Source organism: Hyla sarda, chromosome 2 (genome assembly GCF_029499605.1).
Source record: "Hyla sarda isolate aHylSar1 chromosome 2, aHylSar1.hap1, whole genome shotgun sequence".
Lineage (NCBI taxonomy): Eukaryota > Metazoa > Chordata > Amphibia > Anura > Hylidae > Hyla > Hyla sarda.
The window spans coordinates 147,769,577-147,796,346 of record NC_079190.1 but is presented as its reverse complement, the minus strand read 5'-3'; the positions used below and the strand labels follow the sequence as shown (position 1 = coordinate 147,796,346).

The 26,770-nt window shown below is 44.1% G+C and overlaps 1 protein-coding gene across 2 annotated transcripts in view; it reads left to right on the top strand.

Moving 5' to 3' along the window:
- RBM26 (RNA binding motif protein 26) overlaps nt 1-26,770 on the top strand; it is an 87,791-nt gene that overhangs the window by 12,038 nt on the left and 48,983 nt on the right. For both annotated transcript variants that reach the window (XM_056555572.1, XM_056555573.1), the window contains exons 5-13: nt 1,612-1,758; nt 2,642-2,859; nt 3,916-4,176; nt 4,513-4,752; nt 14,713-14,856; nt 19,876-20,037; nt 22,481-22,589; nt 23,317-23,476; nt 26,278-26,445. In XM_056555572.1, coding sequence (XP_056411547.1) covers nt 1,612-1,758; nt 2,642-2,859; nt 3,916-4,176; nt 4,513-4,752; nt 14,713-14,856; nt 19,876-20,037; nt 22,481-22,589; nt 23,317-23,476; nt 26,278-26,445 — 1,609 coding nt within the window. The remainder of the gene's footprint in view (nt 1-1,611; nt 1,759-2,641; nt 2,860-3,915; nt 4,177-4,512; nt 4,753-14,712; nt 14,857-19,875; nt 20,038-22,480; nt 22,590-23,316; nt 23,477-26,277; nt 26,446-26,770) is intronic.

Here is a 26,770-nt window from a genome sequence, read left to right as displayed (position 1 = left end):
CCGAAGGTCGTGGTACGCTGACGTAGTCAGGCTCCTGGACGACGCTCGATTGCGCCTTCCGCTCCGTCCGGACCTGCTCTCTAGGGGTCTCCTCCTTGGGACTTGAATTTGGTTCTGAGTGCCCTCCAGGGTGCGCCCTTTGAGCCCCTTAGAGAGGTGTCTCTCCGCCTCCTTTCTTGGAAAGTGGCGTTTCTGGTGGCTATCACCTCCTTCCGGAGGGTGTCTGAATTGGCAGCTCCTCCCGGCCGTTCTCCGTTTCTGGTGATCCACCAGGACAAGGTTGTTTTCCGGCCAGACCCTTCCTTTTTACCTAAGGTGGTCTCGGCCTTTCATCTCAATGAGGACATTGTCCTCCCGTCATTTTGCCCGGCTCCTTCTCATCCTAGGTTACTGTGCTTACTGCACAAGCTGGACGTGGTTCGGGCTGTTCGGTCTTATCTCTCCATCACTTCTTCATTTCGTCAGTGTGATTCCTTTTTCGCCCTTATGGAAGGTCGTCGCAAGGGACAACCTGCTTCCAAGGCCACCATTTCTAGGTGGATTCGGTCTGCCATTTCGGAAGTCTATCGCTGTAAGGGGAAGATTCCTTCTTTCAGGGTTGTGGCTCATTCCACGCGTTCTGTTGGGGCATCCTGGGCTCTCCAGAATAGATCCTCGGCCTTGCAGATTTGCAAGGCGGCTACCTGGTCGTCTATGCACACTTTCTCGAGGATTTATCGGGTTCATACTTTTGCATCGGCTGATGCTACCCTGGGGCTTAAGGTGTTGCAGGCGGCAGCGGATCAGCCGTCTGCCTGATTACTTATCTGCCCACCCAAGGGACGGCTTTGGTACGTCCCACTGTCTGTGTCCCCCAATGGAGCCGATAGAGAAAAGGTGATTTTTTTTAACACTTTCCGTAAAATCTTTCTCGAAGGATCCATTGGGGGACACAGCTCCCGCCTTTTTTTTTCCTTGACCTATTGGGGTTTTTCCTTGACCTATTGGTCTCTTCCTATTGCTCTGGAACTTAAACTGACTAGCTCAGAGCCTGAAGGCGGGTATATCCTGCTGGGAGGAGCTGACTTTTTTTTTATCACCATAGTGTCACACCTCCTAGAGACAGCAAGATACACCACTGTCTGTGTCCCCCAATGGATCCTTCGAGAAAGAGATTTTACGGTAAGTGTTAAAAAATCTCCTTATTCTGTATGTATCTACAGCATTTCCTGATCTTCAGAATCTAATTTGGTCCATAGAAATGTGTTATCCCAGGAAGCAAAATGGATAAGTCTGTGTAATAAAAGATCTGTCTGTTATGAAAGCAAAGTTTGCTTTCTTCATGTAAAGTGTACCACTTATTTTAACTTAATTATTTTTTATATACTGTAGTATGGGTATTGTTCTGGTAATGAGTTACACTTTAAGGGCGCATTCACACGCACAGGATCACTTCATTGACATGCCAAAAAAACCTGTATGAATTACCATGTAAAATCTCCAGTTGCATATCTGCAATTTCAAATCCACAACAGATCCAGTGTGAATACGCCTTAAGATAAACTTACAAAGGTGGTACTCTTTTTAGGTTCCTTTTCTTTTAAACACTTGTTCCATATTGTCACTAAACAGGGAAAATAATAGAAAACGGAGTAACTCTGACAGGGAGAGCACGTCTGGTACGTCTTTTAGAGCAGGAGGCCAGGAACAGAAACCAGATGTTGATACTACATCAGGCCGCCTGAGTGGAAGCAAAGTGCAGAGCTCAAAGAATACAAGGTAAGAGTAAATGATTTGGTGTACACTACTGTTCCAGGGCCCCGTGTCTGTTTCTTGTAACTGTAGTTTTATATAGAAGTACAATATTTGCCCCACCAAAGAATCAGTTCATTGCCTTTTCCTTCTCCTTTCTCATTACATATTAAAGAGGTTTAGATAAATAGGTGGACACTGAAGCATATTGTGAAAGTAAACATTTTTCAAATGTACAAGCATTTCCTTAGTCTCTACTGTGTATGCCAGTGTTTCCCAACCAGGGTACCTCCAGGTGTTGCAAAACTACAACTCCCAGCATGCCTGGACAGCCAGAGGCTGTCTATAGGCACCCTGGTTGGGAAACATTGGTGTATGCAAACAAGGGGGATTGTGGGAAATCGTGCGCGCTGTTGCATGGCAACAGCAGGGTCATATTCCATTATGTAGGTCATTCTATACAAAACGGGGGGATATATATATATATATATATATATATATGTGTGTGTATATATTCTTAAAGGCTATGTAAATTAAAATTGTATGTTAAATATCTATATAAAGGTTATTTTCCACGTCGTGGACTATATTTATTAAACCCTGAATTCTTGAAGTAACCTACCTCTTTCTTTTCTGTAGCAATCACTTCTCAACAGTCATCTCCGTGTCATAAAAATGTACCTTTAGAAAATGGACATAAGAAACACTATATATATATATATATATATATATATATATATATATATATATATATATATATATATATATATATATATATATTCATTCATTCATTCAGTATCTGGTGTTAATAAACTTACGTAAGCGATACGCTGCCTTTAAAATGAAGCAAACCTCTGACTATATATGTTTACACTTCATTTGTGCCATGTTTTATTAATTCTTACACAAGGAGCAGAGAAGACCGGAAAAAAGATGATCGTTCTCGTAAAAGGGAACATGAGCGGATCCTACCTCGACGAGACTCCTACAGAGATAGATACAACAGAAGGAGAGGGAGAAGTCGCAGTTACAGCAGAAGTCGTAGTCGCAGTTGGAGTAAAGAAAGGCAACGTGACCGAGACAGAGAGAGAAGTCGGAGCCGAACGCGAAGTAGGACCAGGAGTAGAGGTGCGTAAAGAGTACTAAGCGGAAAATGTATCACACCTTGTGCAGAGGAACGGTGGGGCAGTTTCCTGTAACAGCCAATCAGATGCAAGCTTTCATTTTTCAGAAGCCTTTCTAAAAATTAGAGAAGAAATCTGACTGCTATGGGCAACTGCTCCACAAAATGTGCAGAACTTGTGTTTTCCAGTGACAGAGCGTGCATGTCATGCTTTACTACTGTTAGAAACCTAATGGTAGTAAGGCAGCTTTATAAGGGAATGCTCCTAAGCAAGTGTCACTTACATTATCACTGAGAATTCATGTACAGTACAAGTACACCTGCATGTGACATCTTAGTAGGAACAATCATCCCTGAGGGATGTGCAAGCATCATTGTCATGTGATTGTAGAGTCATCTACAGGGTTATGATTCTATGTACCACGTTTCCAACTCCTGGTTCCTAAGTCACAGACACAATGAAGACACTGGACTGGAGAATCACTGCCCACTTTAAGGGTAGGGTCACACGTGGCATATACCCAGCATATTTCTGCGCAGCAGGAAATATGCTGCATATTCTCTGTGAGCAGCCCCGTGTGTACAGTAAGGTTCAGAGGCAGGCCCACGTGTCAGTCACGCTGACCCAATCTCCAAACCCTGTCTGTCTGCTTATAGGAGAATACACAGCGCTGTGCAGCAGATTTCGCTTTGCATATCCACTTTGTGACCATACCCTAAAGGGAGTTACTAATCACCACAGTATTTGGCACAGCAAGAGTGATGCCAGCTGGTCTAAAACTCTGGGAAGACTATTGATAGGGAAGTTGACAGTTACTCGTGTCCCCTGCAGTATCTACTGGAATACAGTAATTGGCTGCTCTCGTTTGAGCCGTGCATCTAGTGGTCAGACAGTAGAAAAGTGTAAAACCACTTATAGCATTGCAACCTTATTTGTGTTCTTATGTGGCTTTATTACAGCATGTCTACAGTTATATATGCGGTTATTCTTTTAGTTGTATAATTTCTTCATGTTAATGTTTTTATTTTGTATTTTCTTTTATATAAATCATTTTTGTTAGACAAGGATTCTGGAAAATCTAAGTACAATCTTGAGCGGACAGATCCCTCTGATGATAGTTACCAGACCAGTTCCTCAGTGCCTCACATCGGATCAGCACATTTCCCTGTGCCAACTCTAAACAGCACCATCACAGTAATCACCCCTTCACACCATGGCAATAATTCCGCTGAAAATTGGCCAGAATTCCATGAAGACCAAGTGGACCACAGCAATTATGGAAGACCTCCCATGCCCAAGAAGCGCTGCAGAGACTATGATGGTAGGGAGTTTTACTTGTCTCCTTACAAATTGCAGACAAGTAGTGTGCATACACCCTCACACATGACACATTTGGGGAGGGTTTTTACTGACTGCAATATCTAGCACTCGTTTATTTGTCATGTATGTTGGTACAACAGGTTTTGCTTTCTAGTCTCTCGGAGTAGGACTCATTTTTGTGCAGTGCATGCCATATAATCTTTGTGGGTAACAGGTTTTGGATATTAAAATTAAATTGGCAATGATTTTCTTTGTAACTTTTGCTGTTATGTTTAAACATTTAAGCCTGCTTATGGACATTAATAATAGATTTTCTTTTTTTTTTCTATTTCCCCAGAGAAAGGATTTTGTATGCGAGGCGACCTGTGTCCATTTGATCACGGCAGTGATCCTGTAGTTGTTGAAGATGTGAATCTACCTGGAATACTTCCATTCCCAGCACAGCCACCTGTTGTAGACGGACCACCCCCTCCGGGACTTCCCCCACCTCCATCACTTTTAACGCCTCCCCCTGTAAATTTACGACCACCAGTTCCTCCACCAGGTCCTCTTCCACCTAGCCTTCCACCTGTTACAGGTACCGTTGTAAATCTGTACATCACACTTGTCATTCTCTATGTAGCATCCGAAAATTGCCAAGTGCTGGGTTTGGCAATTTACAGAAGTCCATTCATTAGACATTTGACCTCTTTACTTGGGATCGGTGGGGGCAGTTATTTACCGTATTTTTCGCCCTATAGGACGCACCGGCGTATAAGACGCACCCAATTTATAGGTGCAAAATCTAAAAATAAAGATTTTGAACCCAATAGTGGTCTTCAACCTGCGAACCTCCAGATGTTGCAAAACATCTGGAGTTTTGCAACATCTGGAGGTCCGCAGATTGAAGACCACTGCATAGGAGATAATACTCATGTGTCCCCTCCGCTCCGGACCCTTCACCGCTGCCCTGGATGTCGCTCCATCACTGTCGCCATGTCCCCGTTGCTCCGGAACGTCTCTGCTGCCGGGTATCCTCGCTCTCCGTCGCCGCCATCACGTCGTTACGCACGCAGACGCACGTACCTGACGACGTGATGACGAGAAGGAGAGCGCCGGCCATACAGGGGATCTCTGAACGGAGAAGACGCCGAGGAGGCAGGTAAGGTCCCTCCCGATGTCCTGTAAGCACTAACCCGGCTATTCAGTCGGGCTGTTCGGGACCGCCGCGGTGAAATCGCGGCGGTCCTGAACAGCCCGACTGAATAGCCGGGTTAGTGTCACTTTCCCTTCAGACGTGGCGGTCAGCTTTGATCGCCGCGTCTGAAGGGTTAATACAGGGCATCATTGCGATCGGTGATGTCCTGTATTAGCCACGGGTGCCGGCCGTTGATGGCCGCAGGGACCGCCGTGATAGGGGTGTATTCGCCGTATAAGACGCACCGACTTCCCCCCCCCCCCCCCAGTTTTGGGAAGAAAAAGTGCATCTTATACGGCGAAAAATACGGTATTTCTTTTTTGGAAACTACGAAACAATGACTGCAGTTTTTTAGCCAAAGTCAGAAGTGGATCCAATAGGGAGAAGTAGAAGTCTTTCCTTTTATATTTCCCATTCCTTTTAAATACACTTCTGGCCTCAAAAACAGCTCAAAACTGCAGTGGTGGTTTTTCAAAAAAATCGTCAGAAAAAAATCAGTGTGGAAAATTAGCCTTACAAAGTTTGAACTTATATAGTTTTCACTGATCAATTTATTTTTTATTTTGTTATGACCAAAAAATTGCTGTTCTGGCGTTTTGATATTATTTAGTTATTTGAAACTGGAAAATGGAGGGTTACTTTTATTATAGTAAAAAAAAAAATGTGTGTGTGCGCACTTTAGGTCCATAGGGGACTTTTTTTAGGCAATTATTGGATTGCTTACATAGGTCTATCTATTATATGGCTAAGGTGTTGTTTAGGCCTGCACGATGTATCGCAATCCCAGTCGAGTTGCGATAATTGTGGATTGCGATATGTCGATATTGGCCTTGGGAAAATGATGCGAATCTTACCTGCGGTGGTGGGGTCCAACGACTGCTGTATTCTATGATCCCCTGCGGTGCGGTCCAGGTCCTCCACTGTGCGGCCAATTGTCTCTCCTCCCAGCAGTGCCATGCGCTGGGGGGAGGGGAATTAACCCCTCTACGACTGGCTGCCATATGTATACGGCGCAGCTGTGCGGCATGTGTATGAAGCTGAGCTTGCTTCATACTGGCTAATGCCGGACAAAACCGATTCGGGTGATGTCCGGCATTAACCCTTTAGACGCTGCAATGAAAGTTGATTGTGGCGACTAAAATGCCGAAATGAAGTGCCAGTAGCTCAGTGGAGCTGATTGGAACACCCACGGTAATACCCACGGGGTCCCGATCAGCTGAGAGATCAGGCAGAGGTTCCCTATCTGCCTCTGGCTTGTTCGATGACACTGATCAATGCTCTACTATAGGCTCCTATGGCACAGCATTGATCAGTGTCTTCAATCGCAAGATTGCATCTAATAGTCCCCATGGCAGTGTTTTCCAAACAGTGTGCCTCAAGCTGTTGCAAAACTACAACTCCCAGCATGCACTGACAGCCTTTGGCCTTGGCCTTAGTGCGTAAATGTCAGAACTATTGAAATATAACATTAATGAAACGTCAATGGCGTAAATATAAAAAAAAAAAGAAAAACAAATAACAGGATTGCAAATTTTTGGTCCCCTAATATACCAGAAAAAAATTGTAAAAAAGTGACCAAGAAGTCCCATCAAAAACATAAATGGTACCGATAAAAACTACAGATCACAGCAGAATAAATGAGCCTCATACAGCCCCTTATATGGAAAAATAAGAGATAAGGGTCAGAAGAGTACAATTTAAATCATAGGAAGAAAAAAACAAACCCCCTCTCCCGATCCTTAAGGGAATACACATACTCCCAGTGTTCCCTCCCATGTGGCTGTGCTAAACAATAGAGCTAAATGCCGGAGAAGGTGGAGACTACACTATACCAGGCCAGGCACATGAAATGAGGAGGAATTAGGCTAATTTCTCCATTTCATATCCAATACCCTCAATTTCCTTTTCAGTTAATGGACATTAAATTGGGCGAGTTGGCTTTATGAAATGGAGGGATTGGACATTAAATAGGGGGGATTTTACCATTTGTTTATTATATTGAAATTTCATTATTTACTCCCATAATTGCAATCGCACATTTTACCATATCGTGCAGCTCTAGTGTTGTAGCCAAAACATGTCAGATCGTTTTTAGTGTTCCTTTCTGGTTGTTTGCCATTTTTATGCACTTTGAATAATGAAGAAGTCGCAAGTCATCCTCGTAGTGTTGGCCATTCTATTCTTTTGATTGCATGTAGGGATATTGGTTTTCTTGGTATATAGGCTTACAGATAACTTGGTGCTGATAATGTGGCACATTTCACCATGGAACAAATACTTTGCCAATAATTTAGATATATCTTTGTCTTGTTAAAGGATGGATAAATTCTTATGTAAACTATTTACAATATCCTTTTTTTGAGCTGTAAGGTGACATGACGAGCATGAATATTAGAATGATTAAGATTATTAGGGCTTAGATACTGTCTGACATTATTATATTTATGTGACTAAGTATGCTTCTTCCATACCCTTATTTCTGTCTATAATTTGTAGGGCTGGGCGGTATGACCAAATGTGTGTATCAAGGTATTTTTTTAAACTTTTGGCGGTTCCACAGTATATAACGGTATTTCCTAGCCCCCCCCCCTCAATATTATCAGCCCACATCCCCATTGGAGTAAATACTCGCATATGACCAGCATGTGCTGCTCGTCCTGTTTGTTGCCGGCGCTGGCACTCTATACTGTGCGGTATCCCTATGCCCGGGCTGCAGAAGGTAAACAAAATAAACTTTAACGCACCTACGTCGGCCTTACGCTGGGGACGGGAACGTCGGAGAGCTTTCAGCCTATCACTGGCCACAGCGATGTTCCGCCTCAGCCGGTGATGGGCTGAGCCCACTGTCCTGAAAGAAGCCGGCTCCTTACATGACAGTGGGCTCTACCTATCACCGGCTGAGGTGGAACATCGCTGCGGCTGGTGATAGGCTGACGGCTGTCCGACGTTCCCGTCCCCAGGAAACAAGTTTTATTTTGTTTATTTTTTGCAGCCCAGACATAGGGATACCGCAGAGTATAGAGCAGTGCTCTCCAACCTGCAGACCTCCAGATGTTGCAAAACTACAACTCCCAGCATGCCTCAGGTTGGAGACCACTGGTATAGAGTGTCAGCGCCGGCGGCCGCAACTAACAGGACGAGGAGGGCAGCGCGTGCGGGTGACATGTGAGTAGTATCCTGATGGGGACAACGCTGGGCTAATAATGAATTGGGGGGGGCAGAACAGCGCTCGCAAGTCACATATGATTAGTTCCCCGATGTGTGGACAGCGCAGCGCTGGGCTGATTCATTCATTCCCGAGGGGGAGGGGCCAAACCGGTATTGCGGTATGGGTTAAAATTCATATCGTGCAGAACAAAAATTTCGGTATTCGGTATGAACCGCTATACCGCCCAGCCCTAATAATTTGGCTATATTTAATTTTTTTTTTTTTTATTGCCTGTGAACTTTTTGAAGATGGAGGAAGATGGGTAAACTCACCTGTTGGAGATGAATACTCCCGCCTCCCTTGTAGTATATCTAGATGAACCACATAGGGGAAGATTTGTCAAAACTAGGGATACTTGTATCAGTATTGGGACCAATACTTTACATTTGCACAAGTACTTGTACCCGATCGTGCTGACGGCTGGTATTGACCCTTTAGATGCTGCGATCAAAGTTGAATCAGTCTAATCAAAGCCTAAAAATCCTGAGAGATGCTGTTTGGAATCAAAAAGCTTACCGTATATACTCGAGTATAAGCCGACCCGAGTATAAGCCGAGACCCCTAATTTCAACCCAAAATCCCAGGAAAAGTTATTGACTCGAGTATAAGCCTAGGGTGGGAAATACCTCATCCCCCCCTGTCATCATCCAGACCCGTCATTAACATCCTCATCATCCCCTTGTCATCATCCCACACATCCCCCCTTCATCATCCCCTTGTCATCATCCCACACATCCCCTTATCATCCCACACATCCCCCCTTCATCATCCCCTTGTCATCATCCCACACATCCCCCCTTCATCATCCCCTTGTCATCATCCCACACATCCCCTTATCCCACACATCCCCCCTTCATCATCCCCTTGTCATCATCCCACACATCCCCCCTTCATCATCCCCTTGTCATCATCCCACACATCCCCTTATCATCCCACACATCCCCCCCTTCATCATCCCCTTGTAATCATCCCACACCCCCCCCCCTTCATCATCCCCACACCCCCCCCCCCTTCATCATCCTCTTCTCATCATTCGCCCTCAGTGGTCTTCAACCTGCGGACCTCCAGAGGTTTCAAAACTACAACTCCCAGCAAGCCCGGGCAGCCATCGGCTGTCCGGGCTTGCTGGGAGTTGTAGTTTTGAAACCTCCGGAGGTCCGCAGGTTGAAGACCACTGCGGCCTTCAACATGCGGACCTCCAGAGGTTTCAAAACTACAACTCCCAGCAAGCCCGGGCAGCCATCGGCTGTCCGGGCTTGCTGGGAGTTGTAGTTTTGAAACCTCCGGAGGTCCGCAGGTTGAAGACCACTGCGGCCTTCAACATGCGGACCTCCAGAGGTTTCAAAACTACAACTCCCAGCAAGCCCGGGCAGCCATCGGCTGTCCGGGCTTGCTGGGAGTTGTAGTTTTGAAACCTCCGGAGGTCCGCAGGTTGAAGACCACTGCGGCCTTCAACATCATCCAGCCCCCTCTCACCCCCTTTAGTTCTGAGTACTCACCTCCGCTCGGCGCTGGTCCGGTCCTGCAGGGCTGTCCGGTGAGGAGGTGGTCCGGTGAGGAGGTGGTCCGGTGAGGAGGTGGTCCGGGCTGCTATCTTCACCGGGGGCGCCTCTTCTCCGCGCTTCCGGCCCGGAATAGAGCCGTTGCCTTGACAGCGACGTATCTGCGTCGTTGTCAAGGCAACGTGACTATTCTGAGGCCGGGCCCGAAGCGCTTAGAAGAGGCCTCCCCGGTGAAGATAGCAGCCCGGACCACCTCCTCACCGGACCACCTCCTCACCGGACAGCCCTGCAGGACCGGACCAGCGCCGAGCGGAGGTGAGTACTCAGAACTAAAGGGGGTGAGAGGGGGCTGGATGATGTTGAAGGCCGCAGTGGTCTTCAACCTGCGGACCTCCGGAGGTTTCAAAACTACAACTCCCAGCAAGCCCGGACAGCCGATGGCTGCCCGGGCTTGCTGGGAGTTGTAGTTTTGAAACCTCTGGAGGTCCGCAGGTTGAAGACCACTGCGGGTGGGGGAGTTCACTCGAGTATAAGCCGAGGGGGGTGTTTTCAGCACGAAAAATCGTGCTGAAAAACTCGGCCTATACTCGAGTATATACGGTAAATAAAATGGTAAAAAACAATTACTTTTTTTTTTATATATATGAAATAAGCCCTTCCTCTTAAACGTTTTCCCATATAAAAAAAAAAGAAAATACGTAAAAAAAACCTGTCACATGACATTGAAAAAAGTATCGGTAATTGGTATCAGCAAGTATTTTAAAGAAAAGTAATGGTACTCGTACTGGGTCTTAAGAAAAATAAATATGGTATCGGGACATGCCTGATCAATGGAGAGGAAAAGTTGACCAGCTGCCCATAGCAACCAATCAGATTACTACTTTCGTTTTTAACAAGGCCGTTGAACAATAGAAGAAGCGATCTGATTGGTTGCTATGGGCAGCTGGTCAACTTTTACTCTGCACAGGTTTTGATGAATCTGGACTTGACAATGGAAGTGCATCAGACTGTATCTCCTGGCAACTTATACTCCAGCCTTAGTGACTGTACGTTTAAGGTATGGCCACCAACATTTACAGTAGCAGCAATGTGGAGAAGACTTCAAAAGTCTGGCAGAGCAGATGTCTGAAGCTGCCTTATAGTTAGGTTCTCTTTGTTGCCCATAGCAACCAATCACTGCTCACATTTTATTTCTCATTTTGGTAAAATGAAAACTAAGCTGTGATTGGTTGCTATGAGCAACAAAGAGAATCTTACTGTGAGCCAACGGCTGTACGGGTATGCTGGGAGTTGTAGTTTTGCAACAGCTGGAGGTCCGCAGGTTGGAGACCACTGCTGTACGCTGTATCCCTATGCCCGGGCTTCAAAAGATAAACAAAATAAACTTTAACTTGCCTACGTCGGCCTTACACTGGGGACTGGAACGTCGGACAGCAGTCAGCCTATCGCCGGCCGCAGCGTTGTCCCGCCCTTGCAGGTGATAGGCTGAGCCCACTGTCATGTAAGAAGCCGGCTTCCTACATGACAGTGGGCTCAGTCTATCACTGGCCGGGGCGGAACATCGCTGCGGCCCGTGATAGGCTGACTGCTGTCCGACGTTCCAGTCCCCAGGAACAGCGTGAGGCCGACGTAGGTAAGTTAAAGTTTCTTTTGTTTTATCTTTTGCAGCCCGGGCATAGGGATACAGCGTACAGCAGTGGTCTCTAACCTGCGGCTCCAGCTGTTGCAAAACTACAACTCTCAGCATACCCGGACAGCCGTTGGCTGTCCGGGCATGCTGGGAGTTGTAGTTTTGCAACAGCTGGAGGTCCGCAGGTTGGAGACCACTGGCGTACAGTATAGAGTTCCAGCGCCGGTGGCCCGTAACAAAGAGGAAGAGGGCAGTGCTTGCGGGTGACATATGCGAGTAGTACCCCGCTGGGCTGATAATTAATTGGGGGGGGAGCAGAACAGCGCTGGCAGGTAACATGATTTGGGGGGAGCAGAACAGCGCTGGCGGGTAACATGATTTGGGGGGAGCAGAACGGCGCTGGCGGGTAACATGATTTGGGGGGGGGGGGGGGGTGAAAGAAATACCGTGGAACCGCCATAAGTTACAAAAATACCGTGATACACATTACTCTGTTGCCCATAGCAACCAATCACAGCACAGCTTAAATTTTTCTAAACAGAATATGAAATGAAAGCAGAGCTATAATTGGTTGTCATGGGCAACAGAAAGTCTTTCATATATCTCCCCCATAAGTCTCCACTGTGTATGCAGACAAAGGATTATGGGGACAGTAAGGGAGATTAATGAAATCCTGTGCAGAAGATAAGTCGCCCAGTTGCCCACAGCAACCAATCAGATCACTTTCATTTTTTTGAAAAGGCCCCTGAAAAATGAAAGAAGCCATCTGATTGGTTGCTATGGGCAACTGGTCAACTTTTCCTCAGCACAGGCCTTGATAAATCTCCCCCAGTGAGTGCACACGTTTCCATGGTGATAGTATGGCCACAGTTCAGGCAGAAAATCAGGTGATCAGATGGGGGGAAAGTACAACGATTTTACTTATATTGCCTTAAAAACAGCACATTTTTCTAACTTTCCTTTGTTGGAAACCTGTTCTAAATGTAGTAGTGCTGCCTGTAAAGTCACCAGTGCAAGTATTGTTGACAACCACAGATTGCTTCATGGTAGAGAGCAGAACCTTAAAGGGGTACTCCGCACCCCTAGACATCTTATCCCCTATCCAAAGGTCACATCATTTTAAAAATAACCTGAATGTCCCATCAAACCATAAGGGTACCAATAAAAATTAGAGAAACATTCTTGCATATGGAAAACTAATAGAATTTAGGGGTCAGAAGAGGACACTTTTAAGCATACAAATTTGTCATACATTTTTTTTTTTTGGTACAATAATAGAAAAATTATGTAAATATGGGTATTTTAACCCTCTTGACTCACACGATAGAGAAAACTTGTCAGTTTTACCATTAAGTTCTCTGCTTCACCTTATAAGTGTCGGTGTGAAGTGTTGCGCTCTGAAAAAACTAGTCCTTATATAGCTTTGTGGATGGGGAAAAAAGGGTTATGTCTCCTGTGAGGAGGAAAAACGAGGATTGGTTGTATCCTTAAAGGGAATCTGTCATCAGGTTATACCATATATAGCACATGGCAACGTGTTATATATAAATGGTAAAGTCTTCCTCCTCCTCACCATCCCCAGCCTGCCTGTTAGAAAGTGTCCTCCGCCAGCCCCATATGTAGCCCCCTGGGTAGGGAGGTATACTCGCCTTGTCCTGTCTTCTCCAGCTGTAATCATGCACCCTCAGTGTGATTGACAGCCTCAGCATGGCCCGCGTCATTGCCCTGCTTCATCTACTGAAGAAGAGCAGTGACGAGGGCTGTAAATCACACTGAGGGGGTGCGAGTACAGCCGGAGAAGACAGGACTAGGGGAGTATAGCTCTCCTCCCAGGGAACTACTTAAACTAAATATCCTCACTATTCCCGTATGCAGAAACGTCCCCTGGGAATGTTGAGGAAGAAGATTTTAACTATATAGTGTTGCCATATGTTATATATGGTAACATTTCATGACTGGTTCCGTTTTAAAGGGTTAAAGCAATTATGTCTCGGGTTTAGCCTAGAGGAGATGCCGGAGTCTAGAGAGAGCACCACAGGGCTATCTTGTCATGGCCTTAAAAGGGTTCTCCAGTGAAAAATATCTTATAGGGCAGTGGTCTCCAACCTGCGGAACTCCAGATGTTGCAGAACTACAACTCCCAGCATGTCCAGACAGTCGTAGCTTTGCAACATCTGGAGGTCTGCAGGTTGAAACCACTGTTATAGGGGATAAGCATTCATTCACAGGGGGCTCCAGCGACCTCCATAACGGCCCCTGGTTTGTGGAGAAGACAGCACACGCTCCATTCATTTGTATGGGAGTGCTTCACTCTGCAGTGATGTGAAGGAGAGGGATGATTTTTTTTTTGCCCATCATCTTCACGGCTGATCAGATAAGGCAGCCTGGACCCCCCTTTCTCAGTCACAGCCTATAACAGTCATCGGGCACAGACCTGCGTGGCAGCAGACAACTGTGCCCAAGAGCTCCTCAGGCCTTGACCTCATATTTCAGTTCAGGGAAAGAAACCACAGCTGAGGAGATGGGTGTTCTGTTCTGTTCACTCTGTTAGTAAGTTGCTAATAGGGCTTAAACAGACCGGTTCTGGTTGGGATGCTGAGACCGGTGACCACAACCGATCAGTCAGGTTGTCCCAGGCTTGAAAATGACTCTGATGAGTGGATAAAATATTGCTGTTTTCCTGCACTCTGGGTGAATTAGACTGATACGTGGTTACAGTTAAAAATGTTAATCAGACAATACAAAAATATGAATACTGAACATGAAATATTAAGGGAAGAACCTTCCTGTGTCCTGTTAATATATTTTTGCTCAGTGTTCTTTGGTCCTGCTTGGGCTGGGTTTACATTACATTTATGTTTAACATCTACATATTATACTAATGTGATACTCTTGATAAGGATAAAAACATATGTGTAACAGATGCTAATAGCTATTTCTGCTGTACGCCATACAATCAGTTTATTTTCCAACGACTTTCTAACAAACCCAGCCTCATAAGTGTGTACTTTGTTTGGCAGGTCCACCTCCCCCTCTTCCACCTTTACAGCCTGCTGGAATGGATGCGCCTCCAAATTCTGCCACGAGCTCAGTCCCTACTGTAGTGACTACTGGCATTCATCACCCCCCTCCTCCTGGTGCGCCACCATCACTTTTCTCCTCAGGTAAATAAAATAATGTACAACTATGTTTCTTCTTTGGCTGTTATTAATGTGATCTATATGGAAGCTCCTTTGTAGTACATTTCACCAGTTTTTAGTACATCTTTGCCACCATTTCTAGTAAAGAAATAGGAAGGTAGTTGGCTATGACCGTTGGTTTACTGCTTTCTTTCAAAAGGTTCACTGTTGGAACATAGCTTATATCAGTGTTTCCCAACCAGGGTGCCTCCAGCAGTTGAAAAACTGCAATTCCCAGCATGTCCGGACAGCCAAAGGCTGGGACTTGTAGTTTTGCAAACGCTGGAGGCACCCTGGTTGGGAAACACTGCCTTATATGGATCTCATTGGTTTAATTTGTTGCTCCTGTGTCTGCTTTAATACTGCCTCAGCTACACAGAGGTTAAAAGATTGGTTACCATGGGTTACTAGCCCACTTTTCCTCTGTCAATTTTGATACTTCTCTCCCCTTGATTTGGAAAAGCCTCTGGGTACACGTTGACATCTTGCTAGCACCTTCATAGTAAGGCTTCCCTGTGCTGAGCCTCTTGCTGCAGAATGGAGCTCCGCTCTGCAGAGAGTAGGCACAAGGGAGAAGGGAAGATCCAGGCCAAACCTCACCCTGCACCCGAGGGTTGGGAACACCCCCTTGCACCAAGCCTATGCCAACAGGTTAGTGCGGGTGATACGGATGACAGATTCCCTTTTAAAGGGGTACTCCGGTGAAAACCTTTTTTCTTTTAAATCAATTGGTGGCAAAAAGTTAAACATATTTGTAAATTACTTCTATTACAAAATCTTAATCCTTCCTGTACGTATTAGCTGCTGAATACTACAGAGGAAATTCTTTTCTTTTTGGATTGCTCTATGATGAAATCTCGACCACAGTTCTCTCTGCTGACGTTATTATAATAATAACGCTTTATTTATTGTCTTTAGTGGGATTTGAACCCAAGTCCCCAGCACTGCAAGGCAGCAGTGCTAACCACTGAGCCACCATGCTGCCCTTAGCATACATCTGCTATGCACGGTTGCTAAAATGGACAGAGATGTTAGCAGAGAGCACTGTGCTCGTGATGTCATCAGTGTTCCAAAAAGAAAGAAATTTCCTCTGTAGCATTCAGCAGCTAATAAGTACTGGAAGGATTAAGATTTTTTAATAGAAGTAATTTACAAATATGTTTAACTTTCTGCCACCAGTTGATTTAAAAGAAAAAAGGTTTTCACCGGAGTACCCCTTTAACCCCTTAAGGACCAGGCCATTTTACACCTTAAGGACCGGAGCGTTTTTTGCAATTCTGACCACTGTCACTTTAAACATTAATAACTCTGGAATGCTTTTAGTTATCATTCTGAATCTGAGATTGTTTTTTCGTGACATATTCTACTTTAACTTAGTGGTAAAATTTTATGGTAACTTGCATCCTTTCTTGGTGAAAAATCCCAAAATTTGATGAAAAAAATGAAAATTTTGCATTTTTCTAACTTTGAAGCTCTCTGCTTGTAAGGAAAATGGATATTCAAAATAAAACATTTTTTTATTCACAAATACAATATGTCTACTTTATATCTGCATCATAAAATTTATGAGTTTTTACTTTTGGAGACACCAGAGGGCTTCAAAGTTCAGCAGCAATTTGGAAATTTTTCACAAAATTTTCAAACTCGCTATTTTTCAGGGACCAGTTCAGGTTTAAAGTGGATTTGAAGGGTCTTCATATTAGAAATACCCCATAAAAGACCCCATTATAAAAACTGCACCCCCCAAAGTATTCAAAATGACATTCAATAAGTGTATTAACCCTTTAGGTGTTTCACAGGAATAGCAGAAAAGTGAAGGAGAAAATTCACAATCTTCATTTTTTACACTCGCATGTTCTTGTAGACCCAATTTTTGAATTTTTGCAATTGGTAGAAAGGAGAAAATTTTTACTTGTATTTGAAACCCAATTTCTCTCGAGTAAGCACATACCTCATATGTCTATGTAAAGTGTTCGGCGGGCGCAGTAGAGGGCTCAGAAGGGAAGGAGCGACAAATGGTTTTTGGGGGGCATGTCACCTTTAGGAAGACCCTATGGTGCCAGGACAGCAAAAAAAAACCACATGGCATACCATTTTGGAAACTAGACCCCTCGAGGAACGTAACAAGGGGTAAAGTGAACCTTAATACCCCACAGGTGATTCACGACTTTTGCATATGTAAAAAAAAAAAAAAAAAAATGTTTTACCTAAAATGCTTGGTTTCCCAAAAATGTTACATTTTTAAAAAGGATAATAGCAGAAAATACCCCCCAAAATTTGAAGCCCAATTTCTCCCGATTCAGAAAACACCCCATATGGGGGTGAAAAGTGCTCTGCTGGCGCACTACAGGTCTCAGAAGAGGAGTCACGTTTGGCTTTTTGAAAGCAAATTTTGCTCTGGGGGCATGCCGCATTTAGGAAGCCCCTATGGTGCCAGAACCGCAAAAAAAAAACACATGGCATACCATTTTGCAAACTAGACCCCTCGGGGAACGTAACAAGGGGTAATGTGAACCTTAATACCCCACAGGTGATTCACAACTTTTGCATATGTAAAAAAAAAAATAATTTTACCTAAAATGCTTGGTTTCCCAAAAATTTTAAATTTTTAAAAAGGGTAATAGCAGAAAATACCCCCCAAAATTTGTAACACAATTTCTCCCGAGTACGGCGATACCCCATATGTGACCCTAAACTGTTGCCTTGAAATACGACAGGGCTCCAAAGTGAGAGCGCCATGCGCATTTGAGGCCTAAATTAGGGACGTGCATAGGGGTGGACATAGGGGTATTCTACGCCAGTGATTCCCAAACAGGGTGCCTCCAGCTGTTGTAAAAGTCCCAGCATGCCTGGACAGTCAGTGGCTGTCTGGTAATACTGGGAGTAGTTGTTTTGCAACAGCTGGAGGCTCCGTTTTGGAAACAGTGGTGTACCAGACATTTTTCATTTTTATAGGGGAGGGGGGCTGTGTAGGGGAATGTGTATATGTAGTGTTTTTTACTTTTTATTTTATTTTGTGTTAGTGTAGTGTTTTTAGGGTACAGTCGCACGGGCGGGGGGTTCCCAGTAGTTTCTCGCTGGCAGTTTGAGCTGCGGCAGAAAATTTGCCGCAGCTCAAACTTGCAGCCGGATACTTACTGTAATCCTCCGCCCATGTGAGTGTACCCTGTACGTTCAGATTGGGGGGGACATCCAGCTGTTGCAAAACTACAACTCCCAGCATGTAGGGTCTATAAGTGCATGCTGGGAGTTGTAGTTTTGCAACAGCTGGAGGCTCCGTTTTGGAAACAGTGGCGTACCAGACGTTTTTCATTTTTATTGGGGAGGGGGGCTGTGTAGGGGTATGTGTATATGTAGTGTTTTTTACTTTTTATTTTATTTAGTGTTAGTGTAGTGTAGTATTTTTAGGGTACAGTCGCACGGGCGGGGGTTCACAGTAGTTTCTCGCTGGCAGTTTGAGCTGCAGCAGAAAATTTGCCGCAGCTCAAACTTGCAGCCGGATACTTACTGTAATCCTCCGCCCATGTGAGTGTACCCTGTACGTTCAGATTGGGGGGGACATCCAGCTGTTGCAAAACTACAACTCCCAGCATGTACGGACAGCGGAAGGGCATGCTGGGTGTTGTAGTTATGCAACAGCGGGAGGCATACTACTTTGGCTGGGGATGCTGGGGATTGTAGTTATGCAACAGCTGGAGACACACTGGTTTGCTACTTAACTCCGTGTGCCTTCAGCTGTTGCAAGACTACAACTCTCAGCAGTCACCGACAGCCAACGGGCATGCGGGAGTTGTAGTTATGCAACCAGCAGATGCACCACTACAACTCCCAGCATGCACTTTAGCTGTTTGTGCAAGCTGGGAGTTGTAGTTACACAACAGCTGAAGGTACACTTTTCCATAGAAAGAATGTGCCTCCAGCTGTTGCAAAACCATAAGTCCCAGCATGCCCATAAGGGAATGCTGGAAGTTGTGGTGGTCTGCCTCCTCCTGTTGCATAACTACAGCTCCCAGCATGCCCTTTTTGCATGCTGGGAGCTGTTGCTAAGCAACAGCAGGAGGCTGTCACTCACCTCCTGCTGCTGCTGATCGACGCTGCAGGTCAGTCCCGCCGCCGCCATCGCTCCTGGGGCCCCGATCCCAACATTAACGCCGGGGATCGGGGTCCCCAGCACCCGGGGTCGTCTTCCCGCTCACGTCCTCAGGAAGAGGGGCGGAGCGGGTGCGGGAGTGACACCCGCAGCAGGCGCCCTGATTGGTCGGCCGGGAATCCGGCCGACGAATCAGGGCGATCGTGAGGTGGCACCAGTGCCACCTCACCCCTGCAGGCTCTGGCTGTTCGGGGCCGTCTCTGACGGCCCCGATCAGCCAGTAATTCCGGGTCACCGGGTCACTGGAGACTCGATTGACCCGGAATCGCCCCAGATCGCTGGACTGAATTGTCCAGCGATCTGCGGCCATCGCCGACATGGGGGGTCATAATGACCCCCCTGGGCGATATGCTGCGATGCCTACTGAACGATTTCAGCAGGCATCGGGCATCGGCTCCCCTCCGGCTAGCGGCGGGGGGCCGGGAATGGACAGGACGTACTCCTACGTCCTCGGTCCTTAAGGACTCGGAAACGGGGGCGTAGGAGTACGTCCATTGTCCTTAAGGGGTTAAGCCTTTTATGGTTTCCTTTGACTTTAGTGTTAATATTCCACTCTTTCATTCAGTAAAACAATCTGTCATGGATTCAATCTTACTAGTCTTTTGTCCTGATTGCAAAATTTTTGACTGTTTTAAAAAATTTTTAACAGTTCTGACAAATCTAGTACTTTTTTGTGTGGACACATAATCACATCTATGCAATGTCCCGGCCATCAGAGTTGTGTAATGAATCTTCCATCCTCCGTTTTCTTTTTTTTTTTTTTTTTTTTTTAGACTGGTTTATGTAGCTTTATATAAACTTCAGAGAGGGAAATATATAATAATAATTATTTTTTTTTTATCCCAATGATGCAGGGCCTATTCCTTTATTTCCGGAAACCTATGATGCTGATGGCTACAACCCTGAAGCACCAAGCTTGACCAATACTTCCAGACCTATGTACAGACATCGTGTGCATGCCCAAAGGCCAAATTTGATAGGGCTGACTTCTGGCGATATGGATTTACCACCAAGAGGTACTGCAAGCATTATTTTCAGTTCATTGTGAATGTTTGTTCATTTTATTTATTTATTTTTAAGTTAAACCGCCACTGTCATTTGTAAGAACTTTTGACATGCATCTGGTCTCATTCCTAAGACTCTCTGCTATCGTCGTAGATGGGTGACCTGTGTAGCAGTGCGCACTTTCTCCTTGCTGTCAGTTAAAGCCGACTCATTAGTCTGTGGTGTTAGAGTGCACCCATACATCCTGTTGGGAAGTGATGAGCGCTGCCTTGCACTTCAGTCAGTTTTAACTAATGGTTGAAGCAGGTCTCGGGTTGAGACCTGGTGTGATCAAAATTTTTTAATGTTTGGATGACGTGTCAGAGTTTTTATTTTTTTAAACAAATGACACTTATGCTTTAAAGTGAATTTCCCATTAATTGCATATATGAAGCTTTCCATTCTATCATTCTAGTTCTTCGTTTATTTTTTTTTCAGTTCTTTTGTAATGCTGCACATTCTTCATGAAGTGCATACATCCTCACATAAGCATGTCTTTAGGAATACTGTTGTTGTAGCCTTATCTTAACAGTACAACTACATGTGATGGATCCTCTGCATATTTTTTTGCATGGAATTAAAGGGGTTGTTCAGTGGAATTTTTGAATTTACTTTTGACCTAAGCCTACTCACCTTCCTCTGCTCCCTCAAAGCTCTGGAATTAGGATGCCCCTATTCTGGCTGGTCTCGCTGACAGTCAGTTTCCCAGAGAAGGCCAGAGCTATAAACGTGTCCTCACAGCACCGCTAAGCAAATGACTGGCTGCAGCAGTCACTGTCAATTCCCCTGCCACTACAGCTTGGGGGAAAGCATTGTCACCAGCAATGAACAGGTCGCTCTGATAATGGAGATTAGAGGGAGTGGAGGAAGATGAGTTAGTGTTTTTATTTTATCTTTTTAGGCAAGCTAGTGACAATAGAATTAAAGGGAACCAATCAGCAGGTTTTACCATATATAAAGCTTGACAACGCGTTATATATGCTACAATCATTATCTTTACCATCCCCGGGGGACGTTTTTGCTCCAGGGATGGTGAAGATATTAAGTTATAAAGTCCCCCCGGGCCGGCCCGCTAGTAGTCCCCTGGGCGGGGACATCCCCCGGGAATGGTGAGGATAACTGTTTTAGCATATATAATGTTTTGTCAAGCTTTATATATGCTAAAACCTGCTGATTGTTCCCTTTAAAAAAGAAAAATCCACTGGACAAGCCATTTTTAAGTGTTCGGTTTACAGCACAGAAGTGCTGCAGCCCTGGGACACAAAAGACCCTAGGTCATGCTACTCTGACCCTTTTCCAGCTTGGGACCTATCCTGTTGTCAGTCTGTCTGCCTATTTGTCCCTGGTCCTTTGTCCAAGCATAGGAAAGACCTAACAAATGTGCCACAGGGCCTCTTCATAGAAGAACACAATTAAACACAAAACACTAATGTGTAAAATCAAGTAAATTCCCTTATGGAGACAAAACAAGAATGCACTATTTTGTCTAATTTTCATAAGTGTAATGAAGACAACCATCAGAGCCTCCAATGCAGATGTGAACCAAGCCATAGATGGCAAATGACCTAAGGATGCTGCAGTTGATGCTCTTCTATATGGTCACAAAACTGCCTGGCGGGGCAGCAATGCTATACTTATCAGCCCTGTACTTGGGTACCTGGAAATAATCAGGCCAGCAGCTGGCTTTTCATTCAGTGACAACAAGCAGATCTTAATCTACAAGTAATTTACTAAGGTTTCATGCATTGCGGATGTTTTAAGAGGGTGTACAGATTCCAGTTTCCAATCTCTTGTAATACACACACTTCATTGTGTAATGGTTAAGAAAACTGTTTTTTGGGGGGATTATTTTAACGTTAGTTTTTAGGGAATTTTAGTGTTCAGATCAGTGTTTCCCAACGAGGGTGCCTTCAGCTGTTGCAAACCACAACTCCCTGCGTGCAGGGCAGTCCCAGGGTTTGGAACCCCTACAATCAAACATTTAGGGGGAGATTTATCAAAACCTGTGCAAAGGAAAAGTTGCCAATCAGCTTCTTTCATTTTTAACAAGGCCTCTGCAAAATGAAAGAAGCGATCTGATAGGTTGCTGTGGGCAACTGAGCAACTTTTCCTTTTGGTAAATCTCCCCTTTAGTCCCTTATTGTGGATAATCATTGCACATTACAATTAAGATGTGTTTAAGCTTTAGCAGTCTGTAAGTCTTGTGTATATAAATCTAGTTCCCAGTTTAAAGAAAAGATAGATATAGCAGGAGGCAGCAGGGGGCAGCAAAGTACTTTTAAAGCTTAAGCTACTTAGATTCTCCTCGGTTGTTGTTCTGCTATTCTTTATTCTCATTCATTCAGTGAAGGCTATTATTTCTTTTTTTCTTTCAAAAATAAATTTTAGTAATAAAAATGTTAATATTTTGTTTAGAAAAACCAGTCAACAATAATATGAGAATTGTTGTGGATTCTGATTCTCGGAAAAGAAATCTTACTCCTGCCGACACTGGAATACCTCCGAAAAAACCATGGTTTGACAAGTAAGTTTGTGGAAGAGAATTTATGAATTGCTTTAAGATAGTGAGAGTTCACGAACATTTTTTACAAACTTTTCCCTCTAAATTTTATCTTAGAGCTAAAGGGTGTAGAGTAGCTGCAATGTATTTCATACTCACACTTTGAAGAGGGAATCCTGCTCCCCTGCATCTTTCTAGCACATGGAAAACATGATAAATCAGTACTAAGCAGTATAAGCTGTGAACCAGAAACTAGGGTGGCGAATAACACTCAATACAAGCTGCCTCCCTTCTGTGTGTCTCTGGATTGTGGGCAGCTGTGATCCATTTCATCAGTGAGCTGAAATGCCTTGAGATGGACCTGCACTGTTTTTAGAGTGGTTTGGCGGGAGGTGGCAAATGAAGAAGCCCTATAAGCGAGAGAGGCATTTTTGCATGATCAGATACATTACAAAGTCACTAACAGGATCGTGAGGGTGTGACCACTGGGGACCATACTGCGAACATGGACAAAACTGTTTCCAGAATGTATAAAGCATTGGCTGCACACCTGAGATGTTCATTGCAGACAGTGGAGATCCTAGTGGTCAAACCCCACCGATCAGCTTGTTACCCCCCATACTGTAGATAGAGCATAACGGAAATGAGAATTCACATGTACTAGATGCAGTACATTGCCTTTAACTTCCAATAATGTCTTAGTATACTACGTTGTTCTAGGACACTTTTTAACTGCCTTATACTTTCACAGGCCAAATTTCAACAGAATGAACACACCTGGTTTTCAAAAGAAAGTTGTGTTTGGAAACGAAAATACTAAGCTTGAACTAAGAAGAATTCCTCCGGAGCTGAATAACATCAGTAAACTGAATGAGCATTTCAGTAAATTCGGGACACTGGTGAATCTGCAGGTATTTTGTGCTTTAATATGATGGCATTCCACATCTGACTCGTGCTCCTGTAACTTCGATGCACATGTTTGTTTTTTATAAAATTTTAGAGGTACAAATGCAGAATGGGTACATACGCAGTAGATCACCTTTTTTGTGTACATTGGTTTATCTGAGCTGAAAAATAAAATGTATCTGTATTGTGCTTATCGGAAATAGGCCTATACCATACTAACATACCATAACCTAGTCGAACGTTTGAGACTACATATAGTTGTAAGAGGAAGGAGATGTAGGAACAAAAGTATTGGGTCTCAATTTAGGTGTTTCATTAAGTCTTATTGCCCGAGATGTATATTAACCTGCCCCTATTTGCAAACATTTGTGAAATAATGGGTATTTCTTAAGAACTCTCTGAATTCCAGTATGTTACTATAAGAGGATGCCACCCCTGCAAGTCAGTTAACAAATTTATTTCCTCCTAATTCTTCCACGATCAACTGAGAGTGGTATTACTGAGGATAGAAGCATTTAGAAATTACAGCAGCTTGATCTCAGAATGGCAGACCACATAATAAAGGTCAGGGTCAAAGAGTGCTTAGGCTTAATGTCCCCAGCACTCTACTGGCTCTGACTGCAGAGTTTCCAACCTCATCTGACATTATAAATCGGTAAACAACTGGCACGGATTCCATTTCAAACAGTATGTATGCCTTGCATCACGAAGCACAATGCCAAGTGTCAGATGAAGGGGTGTAAAACATGCCACCAAAGTATTCTGGAGACTCACAGAAAAGGATTGCAGTAACACATGTTTTGATATTCACATGTTTATTCCCTTTGTGTGTATTGGAACTAAACCAAAAAAGGAGGGAAAAAAAGCAAATAGGACATATTACACTAACTCCAAAAATGGTGTGGACAAAATTTATTGCCACCTTTTTCAAAATTGTGGAAAAATAAGATTGCTTCAAGCATGTGATGCCCCTTTAAACTTACCTGGGGCAAGTAACAAGTCTGGGCAATATAAAAATCACACCTGAAAGCAGATAAAAAGGAGAGAAGTTCACTTAGTCTTTGCATTGTGTGTATGTGTGCGCCACACTAAGCAATGACAACAGAAAGAGGAAAACTGTCTGAGGACTTAAGAACCAAAATTGTGGCAAAATATCAAAAATCTTAAGGTTACAAGTTAATCTCCAGAGATCTAGATTTGCTTTTGTCCACAGTGCGCAATATTATCAAGAAGTTTGCAACCCATGGCACTGTAGCTAATCTCCCTGGGCGTGGACGGAAGAGAAAAAAATTGGTGGACGAGCAGCCCCAAACAAGTTCCAGAGATATTCAAGCTGTCCTGCAGGCTCAGGGAGCATCAGTGTCAGTGCAAACTGTCGACATTTAAATTAAATGAAATGCTATGGCAGGAGACCCAGGAGGACCCCACTGCTGACACAGAGACATAAAAAAGCAAGACTACATTTTGCCAAAATGAACTTGAGTAAGCCAAAATCCTTCTGGGAAAACATCTTGTGGACAGATGAGACCAAGATAGAGCTTTTTGGTAAAGCACATCATTCTACTGTTTACTGAAAATGGAATAAGGCCTACAAAGAAAAGAACACTGAACCTCCACCATATTTCACTGTATGTACTATGATGTTTTGGGGTTGTTTTGCTGCCACTGGCGCTGGGTGCCTTGAATGTGTGTAAGGCATCATGAAATCTGAGAATTACCAAAGGATTTTGGGTCGCACTGTACAACCCAGTGTCAGAAAGCTGGGTTTGCTTCCCAGATCTTGGATCTGCCAATAATTGTGTCCAGACCATTTTTGGAGTTTGGTGTGACATTATGTTCATTTTGCTTTTTTTCCCCCTCCCTTTTTTGGTTTAGTTCCAATACACACAAAAAGGGAATAAACATGCGTATAGCAAAAAATGTGTTGCTGCAATCCTTTTCTGTGAGTAATACTTCATTTTCTGCAAAATTTCAGGGGTGCCAACATTGACGCCCATGACTGTACATCTTATGGATAAATTATAATGGGGACTGTGAGAAAGGCTTTCTCGTCCAACATCAGTGTCCCACCATTCTAATTATATTCTAGATGGGTGTAAATTACCACAGATGCTCCAAAACCATATAGAAACTCTTACCAGAAGAATACAACTACACAATGCCTATGGATTCTGAATGAGTTGTTATAAAATGTTGTGTTGGTTCCTCAATACTTTGGTTCATATAGCGGAGCTTTGCATGTTTGGTCATTCTCTATTGGATTGAACTAGGATGTAAAAGTAGCTCTGTAGAACAGCAGAAAACCCAGCAGCAATTATCAGCGCTGGAAAACCTGGAATGTACTGGTTCATATTCAGAGTAAATTCACCAGGAATTGTTCTTGTGTGGAATATAACTTAGATAGTTGGGGTCCGGCCACTGGTGCCCCCTGAAGCGCCGTGCCATCCCCAGCAGGAAGCCCCCTCCATGTAGCTCTATAGAATACGTGTAGGGGGCATGTCAGCTGCCACGTTATGCGGGGACGGAACACCCCCTTTCTACAGACTGCCAGGGCCCCGTACAGGAGATCGCGGGGGGTCACAGCAGTCGGATCCCCGCAGTCTATAACTTATCCTATATGCTTTGCATAGGGGATAAGTTATATTCCACTACAGTATTCCTTTAACTGAATGTAGATTACAATATGTGGTGCAGAATAAGGTAACGGCTTCATCTGTTTTACTAATACAATAAGTATTGTGTATGTTTCTTGTTATGGGTGTGACTACAAGTCTGCTCATGCATGTATTACTCTTCGTATCTGCAGGTTGCCTATGCAGGAGATCCTGAAGGCGCTTTAATTCAATTTGCAACACATGCTGAAGCAAAGAAAGCCATCTCGAGCACAGAAGCAGTTCTGAATAACCGGTTTATTAAGATGTATTGGCACAGAGAAGGCCTTGCTCAGCAAACACAAGCTTCTAATACTCCAAAGGTAAAACATCTGAATTATTCAGTTTTTGGCTAATGATTGTACCATGTTGTACCGCCTATGAACACAGTTGTGGAATTCATGCAGACAACATATATGGGACTAAGTAGCATCTGCTGGTAAATTTGTAATGTTGGAGCACTGAGTAATAATCCATATATATATATATATATATATATATATATATATATATATATATATATATATATATATATATATATATATATATATATATATATATATATATATATATATATAATATTATGCATAAGGTGGATAAGAGAAGGGCACCATGGTCTCGCAGCACAAGAGGAAAGGTGCTACTGAG